The sequence below is a fragment of the Telmatherina bonti genome (assembly GCF_933228915.1).
Source record: "Telmatherina bonti genome assembly, chromosome: 4".
Lineage (NCBI taxonomy): Eukaryota > Metazoa > Chordata > Actinopteri > Atheriniformes > Telmatherinidae > Telmatherina > Telmatherina bonti.
In genome coordinates this window covers 18270281-18281242 of record NC_136622.1, presented here as the reverse complement: position 1 = coordinate 18281242, position 10962 = coordinate 18270281, and the positions used below count along the sequence as shown (strand labels likewise).

The 10962-nt window shown below is 36.9% G+C and overlaps 1 protein-coding gene across 1 annotated transcript in view; it reads right to left on the bottom strand.

The window, feature by feature from the left end:
* Positions 1-1773: 1773 nt before the first annotated feature.
* Positions 1774-10962, bottom strand: part of ppih (peptidylprolyl isomerase H (cyclophilin H)) — an 11391-nt gene continuing 2202 nt past the window's right edge. Inside the window, exons 2-9 of the mRNA XM_079239266.1 lie at positions 7736-7800; positions 7612-7635; positions 6945-6989; positions 3485-3527; positions 2922-3014; positions 2672-2759; positions 2536-2576; positions 1774-2164 (exon numbers count right to left, since the gene is read on the bottom strand). Coding sequence (XP_079095392.1) covers positions 2096-2164; positions 2536-2576; positions 2672-2759; positions 2922-3014; positions 3485-3527; positions 6945-6989; positions 7612-7635; positions 7736-7800 — 468 coding nt within the window. The 3' untranslated portion in view covers positions 1774-2095. The remainder of the gene's footprint in view (positions 2165-2535; positions 2577-2671; positions 2760-2921; positions 3015-3484; positions 3528-6944; positions 6990-7611; positions 7636-7735; positions 7801-10962) is intronic.

Here is a 10962-nt window from a genome sequence, read left to right as displayed (position 1 = left end):
CCTACACGCTCTCTGAGGTCCACAGATCAACTTCTGCTTGTGGTTCCTAAGACGAAGCGTAAACTGAGAGGTGACCGAGCTTTTTCTGTTATTGGTCCCAAGTTGTGGAATAAGCTGCCCCTGTACATTAGACAGGCTGAATCGCTTCTTGTTTTTAAGTCTTGTCTGAAGACTCATTTTTTCTCTTTGGCGTTTGACTAATTTAAAGGGTTGTTTTACTATTAACAATGTGCTGATGCCCCATTATGATGTAAATATGTATGTTTTATTGTTTCTTCTGTACAGCACTTTGGTCAACTTTGTTTTTAACGGTGCTTTATAAATAAACTGGATTGGATTGGATTGATTGATGTTTTGTGTTTTATTTGTGGGACCTTTGAACAGAATTTCATACACTTTAAATAGAATTTCAATGTGGCATACAAGTTTAAATTTGACCAAAACTATTAATGCATGTAAATATTGGTGACGACCAACTTTCCCCACACTCATCTGATGCAGAAAAGTTGATTTTTATTTTATTTTTTTTTTGTGACATGATCTGTTAATAAGCAATGAAAAGAAAACTCTTCACATTTTTTTAAACAAATATGACAGACTTACCTTTGTCATTTTTACACATTTCACAGCTGGAGATTCTTATGGTGGCACTTCAGATAATTCAGTTAACTGTATGTATAGCCTGTCATGATCACCAGCAATACAGTATTTTGAATGAAGAGATTAAAGTCGCATCACTATTGTTGTGATGTGATACTATCACACTGTCCATTTGTTTCAAAGACAAAAAAACCATTTTTTTTAAATCCCAAGTTGATTTTACTCTTGATAAACAAATATGTATCAACAGTTCATGCACTAACCGTATTTGATCAAGTCCTTAAATTAGTAGGGAAAGATGATTTCGGTCCTCCTCTGTGTACAATTTCATCACATTTTGTTTAGAGAAAATGTAAAATAGCAGCTAAATTCTTAAGTCATTTTGTGGGAATTTAGAAACTCCACTTCCACTAACAGTAGATAAACCCAGACTGAGTGCGAGACAACCCCACCTCAGCTCCCCTTCGTCTATTGTCATGTTAATGCTCCATTGGCACCATTTACGAGCACTGGCCGATGTGTGAAAAGCTTGCTGTTAACGGCAGAGTCCAGCACTCCCACACACAAAAATAAGCCCCAGAAGGCCTCCCCATGGAGAGAACCCTTTTTGAAAAATACAAAACAAAAAAACCTTCTTCCTGTCTCCGTAAGAACAGAGACTCCATCTGAAAGGTTTCCTTTATGCATAGGGAACGATGTCCAAGGCAGTAGAGGGGAGCGCATGGATGGGGGATGGGGTCTAGAGGCTTGGATTTGTATAGAAGGCTGGGATACATGAGGTAGCTGCAAGTTCAGCAGGGGATTGCTAGGCAGTAGAGTGTGTGCCCTCATTTGCTCCATAGCTGCGGGGCTGACAATACAGTTAATAATCACACTGTACAACACATCTGTGTTTCATTGCTGATGAATTTCTCTGGAAACCCAAATTTTAAAAATAAACATTTCTTTTTTTTCCCCAGACACTTATTTGTTTAGCTGAGTAACAGAAGACAATTAGCAGTCAAATGTAATGTGTACTGATCACAGAAGGAAAAAGTGGACAGAATAAATGTAGTTGGCCCAAAAATACAAAATCAACTCTTCTACAATAAAAATAAATTTTTCACTTTGTGTGATTGTGTGATTTGCAAACAGCAATAGCTTTTTATGACAAAAGAAAAACAATATATAAAAATGTAAAAATTTATTCATAACTGATATTGTGTAAGATCAAATATATTTTCCCATTGTTGTGAAAAAAGGGGGAAAATACATATCTTGGCTAAACCTAAATCAAGAACACAGAAAAGTCACCAAATTTATCTTCACATAAAAAAATTAAGATACTCCCAGGAACTACAATGGAAGATGGTTTGAATAATTTGCAATTTGATAGTTGGTCTGAAATCTAAAGAAGTTTCGATAAAAAGGAAATAACGCTAAAGCTATAAAGTAGCCATTTCGACACTTTTAAACAAAAATGTTAATTTCTCACAGGTGCACATGGCTAGGTGGATCACATCTCTCCACATTGAGCGATGACGATTGGGAGTTTTGGCTTGTTGTTGGGGCCCGTGGGGACATTCTGTTTGCAAAGAGTAAAAAAAAAAGTCAAAACTGACATTCAACTTCCATCATCCTCAACATAAATAGTCTCAGTTTTTATATGAACATAATCTAATAAAATCATTAATACACTTTTGGGTCATGTTTTCAATGGTTGCATATGTATTTAGTTTTAAATAATACTGTAGTAAAGTTCATAATTCACAGTCCGTTTACATGCTTACATGTGTACAATCAGGTTGACATATTTCACTTAAAAACAAAAATCTAATGTGAAATGTTAAACAAATAAAGGGCAAGTACAATGCAAAAATGTTAGAATTTGGAAAAGAACATGATCGATTTATTCCTGTTGAAAAAAAAGAACAAAGAAAAAGAAAAGGTTTTTACCTCTATTTTTCTCATAATCAGCAGCCCATCCACCACTTTTCCTAAAAGTTATAAATAAAACAGTTTTAATCAGACAAAAATTAGAAAACAACTTAAAAATCTATGCATGTACATTTCAACCTTTTGATTTACTCACCAAAAACAACATGTTTCCCATCTAACCAATCACATTTTGTGCAAGTAATGAAAAACTGACAGCCATTTGTTCCTGGACCACTGTTTGCCTGCACAAAAGATTGATAAAATACACATTTTCTAGGATTACCTGGGGAAAAAAAAGGTTCCAAAGAATGTTCCTGTTTAAAATTCTTTTCTGAAAGACTAAAATTACTAACTACATTCTTTGGTTATTTAAGTGGTTCTTCCATAAATAGTCACACACGTACCATAGAGAGAAGACCAGGTGCAGAATGCTTCATTTTAAAGTTTTCATCAGCAAATGGGCCTCTATAGATGCTGCAGATACCAGTCCCATCACCCTTAAAAACAGATAAACAGTGTAAACTTTAGCATAAGGCTCATAGTGTTGAATTGTAATTTCCCTTTTATCCACAAGAGGGGGAAAGAGAAAAGCAGTTTCCACATGCTGCCAGTCTAAGTTCATAATAGGTGTAATAAGACTTCCTGGTAACATAAAAACTCTTCCTGTAGGGATATGGATATTATTTAATAATAAGAAAAAATATTTTAAAACAACTTGTCAAACTATACTTAAGAATAAATGTACTGCTGTCTGTGGGGTAAAACTGGAAGAAAATATCAAAACTGAGGAAAAAATCTCACAACTTAAGAAAAAATATTTTTTTAAAAATTCTCAAGGTATAACAAAAGGGGCATAATGTTGGCTAATGGGTTGGATACATTATTCTTTATTGAAGGGACAGAGGGTGAAAATGGATGAGTTACCGATGGGGTGATGAGATGTGATTAAATATGTGTGTGTACTCACATTGACAAAGTCTCCTCCTTGTATCATGAAGTCTTTGATCACCCTGTCACACAAGTAAAACTCGATTAGAGGAACAAGAGTAAGAAAAATCCGACAGCAGTCTGGCAGGAAAGTCATGCCGGTGCCTCTCTATCTGTATTCTACTATATAATTGAGAACTTAAGCGCGGAGCTAAGCTAAGAAGCTAGCAAACAGGTAACTTCCCCACCCAGCAGCATGGCGTGCTTTCAGGTTATATCACCACCAAAGTTTGACTTCAGTAAGCCAGAGGAATGGCTGGAGTGGATTTGCCACTTTGAGTGATTTAGGACTGCATCTGGACTCTAAGATGAAAAAAAAGTGAATACTCTTATTTATAAAATAGAGGACAGGGCAGAGGATGTGATGACTTTACCAAGACTGACTGAGGGAGAGTCCAAGGAGTACAACATCTTAAAAGAAAAACTATCTGAACATTTTGTTGTGAGAAGCACTGTCACATTTAAATGTGTTAAATTGAACCAGACTAGAAAGACTGCAGAAAAATGATTCCCTGCACTCTACTGTTTAGCTCAGCATTGCTGCTATAAAGAATTACATAGTGAGATATGAGATGGAGTAGCAGTTGGAAAAGATAAAGACTTTCACAAAAACTACAAAGTTAAGCCAAAGCTAGCACTTGTATTCACCAGAGTGAGCTGGCAAAAACACACAACTGGACTTGCTCAAAAGTAATTCAGATTATTAAAGCCAATAGAAAACATTACATGACAGACAAACCCATCTAAATCTATGAGAAAGGCATCTGAAAAAGCATACAGCCAACACACTGGTGTACAGGGATGATCCCAGTACCACAAAAAGGTGAGAAAGATGTACACATTTCTGCAAATCTAAAAAAACTGAAGTAACCAAGTGGAGAGAGAGAGACACGTGCAATTTTCAGTGTAACACACCAAATTACTTCCATTTTCAAAAAAGGATGTCAGAGCTTCCAGCGGGTCTAGATGGAGTGGTGTGCCAGACGGATGTGCTTGCCCATGCAGAAACAAGCTAGGCATGATAAAATACTGCTAGCAAGCAGATGTAATGCTGAATGTGGAAAAATGTGAGTTTTCCAAGATTTTCTTTGATGGAACCATGACGAAGGCCAACCAATACAAAACTAGAGCAGTCATCAATTTGGAGCCTACAGATGTCAGTAGGGTCAGAAGATTCCTTGGGATGGTCAGTCAACTGGGCTAATATTAACCACACCTGGCTCAAAAGAGAAAACCACTGTGAGAACTGCTGAGCATTAATAAACATGAACACAGGTTGAAACACAGCATAATGCTTCTGACAGCATAAAACAGGAGCTGAGCAAACCACCAGGGTTAGCGCTCTACAACCCACATAGACAGGCAACAGTCTCAGCCAATGTTTCATCATAAGGAGTGAGTGCTCTATTGCCTCAGAGACAAGGGGATGGTGCGGTAGTCGAAGCAAGGCAAGTTTATTTGTTTACCACATTTCATGCTCATCTTAAAGTAGTTTACATAAAAATCATTTAAAGCTGGATGGTGCAGTAAGTATTAAAAACACACTTTAAAAGAAAATAATGAAAAACAGTAAACCAGTTGCATACGCTTCAAGAGCACAGAACAAAGAGGTAAACCTACTTTAAACACACCTTAATGTAATGACAGGCTTGTTGACAGATTTGCAAAGAACTTGACAAGGAAGTTCAATAATCTGACTCTGGTGTTTTGGAGTAGGAACGTATCTAAAGCATGCAGCGGAGTAGGTTCTAAGACCTGGATTCAGAAACACTGTTTTAATGTGCATTTTAAAATAGTTTGTCTTGTATCATGTGTCATGTATCATGCTCTTAGAGTAATAAAGAGGCCGAGAGAGCTGTGGGGACAGTGCAGAACTTTCTCTCATGGCATATAGAGCCACACCACCTGAAAACAGACACAACCCAGCTGTAATGCTCATTGGCAGGACAGCAGACAACGCTGCCTTTGGTTTCCCCTTCCCCAGACCCTGAAGGGATTAACATTGTGCAACTGAGAGAAAGAACAGCAGGAAAGAGAGAAACATAGGTGTAACTTTAACAACCGACACAGACCTAATCAAACATAATCCAGGGACTGTGTATGGGTGTCTGACATGGCAGAAAAAGTAGTACTTTCCACTGCAGAGACACCCCAATTCCTATCTTACTGAGACACCAAGAGGAACTTTGCTTGGCAATCACATGTCACCATGTGTCTTTATCAAGTATTTTCGAGAAGCCTGTGAACTCTCAGAATGCAGCTTTGCCAAGACAACATACTAGAAGCAAGCAACAGGAGTACACCAGCTACTACACCACCACAGACTCCACCCCTAGACAAACAATAGCCAACTACAGAGGAATCTTCCAAGCTAAGTTAAGGACTTTGAACTAGGTAGAAGGGACTCTTAAGTGTCTGTTTTATCTATCCAGGGCAGCACAAATCTCCCTCACTCAGCTGAAGGAATGGGAAGTGCCTCCCACCTTCAGAGCTGATTGACTGAAATAAGTCTTAAAGAAATGTCAGCCAGAAAAGGAAATGTCAGTTTTGTTGTAATGTTACCCTGTGTAAATAACTAATCACTTAACATGAGATTTGGGGGGAAAAAGAACACAAACTGAACTTCCTTTATAGTCTCAGTAATAATGTACTACAACACCAGATACAGCCTACATCCCAGGTGCAGAGGTGAAAGGTTGGTTCCTGTTGGAGAGTAGAAATAAAACCTCTAAGAGAATAAACCTGTTCTCTTAGTTAATAGAACCCCTCTTCGTTCAGTCCTTTATTAGACATATCCCACAGCCCTAGCATGATAAAAATGGTTGCACAGTAGAACAGTCAGTAAATTGACATGGTGTGTCTGACAGCAAAGATGAAGATATACTGGCATTTAACATGTGGTAATAGCACAGGGGCATAATCTTAACGCTAGCAAATATGAAGGTCTGATAATCGTTAATGCAAATGAGAGTCAGTCTCTTTGGACTCAACACTTCCATGGTGGACTGTTCAAGGCAATGCTTTAGATAGCAGCATAATGAGACTGATCATTTGGATAAAGATTTTTTAGCAAATAATGTTTCTGTATATTTGCTTGCTCATCCAACACAGCTGAAATATGCTGAAAAGTCATCTTATCAAATACTATCCATCCAAAGACAGTGTCTTGACACTCTTTTAGAAAAGTCTCTCCAACTGCTGCAGCAGATTTCGGCTTCTACTGTATTAGTCTTTGTTCACATGATGACAGCAGATCACTTCAGATCTTACATGGCCTATGTTAAACATTTTTAAAGTAAAACTGAGTTTGGAAGCAAGTTAATGACTGGCCCAAATTATTATCGTCTGCTCACACATTTTACAAGAACATATACATACATATATATACACATATACACACACACACAAATATATTTTTTATATATATAAAAATAAATTACCTGTGGAATGTGCAGCCTTTGAAACCAATGGGAACGCCATCCTTCCTTTGGGACAAAGAAAAAAGGCGACAAATATTTAAGAAAAAACTCGCTATAACTATATGACAACCACTCAAGTAGTCATGCAACCTGTCAACCTCTAGCTTAAAAAAATTATTTTATTGGGATTTCCTAAAATTAACCCACTAAAATATTGTCATATTAGAGAACAGCAGTTCATGACACTAAGTGGACTTTATTAATGCTGGGTTTGGCATTTGTGTTGAGTGTGTATAGGTAGTGAGATTAACACTAACACCTGCCAAGGTGAAACAACTTTTTCAGATTTGTTCTCATGCTTTCGGAAATGTTGCTGCAAAATCGTAAAAAGAAAAAGAAGTGTGTGTGTTTGGTATCCAGTGCCAAACATGTAAATGAGTAAATGGCCTTGTTTTGTCACAATCTCACTGGCAGTTTGTTAGAGGCATTTTATTAATGGCTTTCAGTGAGTTAATGCTTAAATTGAGAAATACCAACTTGGTAAAAAATTTTTGAAGAGCACAAATATTCATCAAATATATTTGCAGTAAAAAAGAAGTTGTTTGATTTATCTTATTTTAAGATTACCATTTATCAATTTAATATATTTTCCTTTGAAAGCAGTACTCTGTAGAAAAAAAAAAATTACCTGAACTCTCCTGTACAGAACTGCCTGCAAAATATAAAAGGATAAAAAAAATATTAGTAACATGTTTGATAATTCAAGTTAAACTTTTCTCAAGATTATGAAACAAATGTGACCTGGTCCAAACCTGAAATTCTCGGCTGTCTTTGGAACAACGTCTGCAAACAGCTCAATCTTCATCCGCCCAACATCCTAATGAATGGTTGAAAAAAAATTCAGAAATAGTTTTACAAGTGCCAAATCAAATACGTCATTTATACAGACTGGTTTTTTAATAAAGTATTCAGAACTGTCTTGTCTCCAACAAACGCATCAGAACAAACAATGGTTAGTGTCATGTTGAGAAGTTCCAGTATGTAACACTTAATCTCTTCTCTTTTCTGTTTTATTTCAAAATATTAATTCAAAGACCTGGAGGCGAAACAATCCAGAGCTTCCCACAGATCAGGTAGCAATTTGTTTTGCTCCCCTGGTGCCAGTGAACTAATCAAGTTGTGCGGTGTGTGGTAGTTGGTTGAGTCAGTGATCAGAGTGTATGCAAAATGTGTGTAGTGGGCAGCATTCAAAACATACTTTCTTAGCTTGCATATTAAATATAGACACCTGCTGAGATAATTTTAAAGCTACAAGGAGCATTTAAAATTATCCAACTCAATTTGAATTCTTTTATGAAAGATATTTACGAAAAAAAACAAACAGGTTCTGCACATTTCCAAGTGTGAATTTGTTGGCTGCATGCGTCATAGTGGCACGCCAAGTGCTGTCTCAATTCAAAGGTTTCTTCGAGTCGACCTTTCAAATCTGCACTTCGCTTGGCTCCAGATTAGCTTAAAACAAAGGGTACAAGAGATGTATCCTAAGCGCCCTCTCCTATCCCAGAATTCATTGCGCGCCTGATAGAAAAGAATGAGCAGCAGAGCGCCAGTGTAGGTACCACACCAGCCAGACCGTATATTTATTTTTATGTATATTTGTCCCGCAGACAAGCTGGGAGGACAGCAGCATTGTGTCCAATAACCACAAATGAATTTCATTACAGTCGTCCTCAGATGTCTTCGTCCCCTTTCATTAAAGAAAAGGCTGAATTTATTACATTGACTCAGATAACTGGAGACTGAAATAAGGAACAATAATTAAAAATGTGCCAAATTATATTACAGTGATATAAGACACTGTCATTTAATTGAGTTTAAAAAAAAAACAAAAAAACAACAAATCGGTCCTGGACATATTCGAGGATTTTTCTGATAAACAGTGGGGCAAAATACCTGTCAACAGGTGCAGAAGTCTGACTGGGAGGAACAAAAAACACCTTTGCTTTTTAAAAAAAATCTTTCAATTGAACCAGAATTAGTAAATAATATAATGATTTTCATGAAACTTATTATTACTTGTGTCAATTTCAGCTTATTTCCCAGGCAGCTGTTTTCTCCTTTAATGGGAGGTTATGAATACATATGAGGACAACTGTATATGCGTCTAACAAGGATTATTTTTCATTGAAGTTAACGTCAGCTTGACAGGATGAGCTGTCAGCCAGAGGAGAGCTCATTTAAACCGCCGCCTCCACGTTTGTAGTTTCATCACAAAGGAAAATGAAATAAAATTAAAATCACTGGCACCATTTTCTGTCATTTTAAAAATATTTTTGGGGTTTTTGTGGAAGAATGGGATCAGTAATTAGATAAACTTAGCATATGTAACTGCTAGGCCATGGAGGACTGGAGCACTATGGGTAATTCTTGTACACTAGATAGTACACTCATTTTACTGACAGTAAGCGCACTTAGTTGTGTGCAGACAACATAGAACACTTTGTTGCCTACACAGTCTTTGCACTTGGAGGTGTGCAGAACCTGAATAGAGAAACACCCAAAGGGGGCCCATCTAAGCCCTGGAGCCTGACATTTGTTTCATTGTGTTATTTGGTTTGGTGTGGTTTGTTTTCTTGAGTCTTGCAAGTCAAAAGTCACTAAATAAATATTCTAAAAGTTCAGATCTCAAATAACATTTTGACGTTGATGAAACCTACAAAGAATAATGGATCCATTTTAAGCTGTGATATGACCGAGAAAGGACCAGAGTTATGGTAGATTCCATTTTAGCGGTACATGTTGCTGAAGTGGACATGAAGTTCTCACAGTAACATTGGAGCAGAAGAAATAGTTCTGCGTTTAACAACATTGAGCAGTTACAAGTCACCAATAAAGCTGATAAAGTGTCCTAAAAAATTCAGGATTTATGCTTGAGACAGCATTAATTAGGCATAAAGAAGCAATGGGGAAAAAAAAAAGTGCTATGAGTTAGTGGAACATTTTTTTGTTATATCATTGGGGAGGAGGGGATAGGCAGAATCTGTGGTGCTTGGAGTTTAATCTGTGGTGGTGAGCCATACTTTAGTCTATGTGTGGAAAAACCTGCAACGAATAAAGATTACTTCAAGGTTATGACCGGCCAGTTTAGTGGCAAATTTCCAATGTTGCAGTAAATGTGTTGACAGAACAGTACAAACAGGTGTGTGGTCGTGCACTGAATATATAGATCACAGACTAAGCAAATAAATAAAACTGCTCCTTCTGTGCATCTACATTCAGATAGGACTGAACACAAAAATAAATTTGGTGTGCACATAACCTGTTTTCTCAGTTTCTTTGAACAAAAATCTTTTATGAAATGTGGCTAAATTCAAACAATACGGATTAATCTTTCAGGATTAGTGCGTGTAATGTTTAATTATACAAAAGATTCTGAAGGAAAACAGACAGTTATACAGAGTGCTGACAGAGTACCAAATATGTTTTATGCAAACACTGCAATGTTCTACAAAGCTGAGGAAATTTTTTGCTTAAAATGTGTGCAAGTGAGATTCAAGAAATGTAAATAGTAAATAGTACTTGTACAACGCTTTTCCAGTAATGTTGGCCACTCAAAAAACTTCACGACACATTCACCCTTTCACACTCATATCCCGACAGACACATCGGGAGAAACACAGGGTTCAACGTCTTGCCCAAGGATCCTTCAGCATGTAATCAGAGGAAGTCTGGAATCTGTGAACAGACCTACAGGTTGGAAGACTGAAGTACAGCTGCCCAAATGCAAAGTGATAAAAATTACTGACACACTGATTGACATAAAACCCTCTTCAAAGATGGCAGTTTTGTCAATCTTTTTTTTTAAAAATTAAAAAGGCTATGTGGACAGCTAGAGAAACGATAAGAAAACAATGTATTGGAACCCCCTTATTAGGAAACATCTCCAATTCTGAAGTGCTTCTTTCGAGTCATCAATAAAAATTTCTGTGCTTTCGTTATTTTCTGATATTCAAGTATAAACACATCTAAGTTCATCATT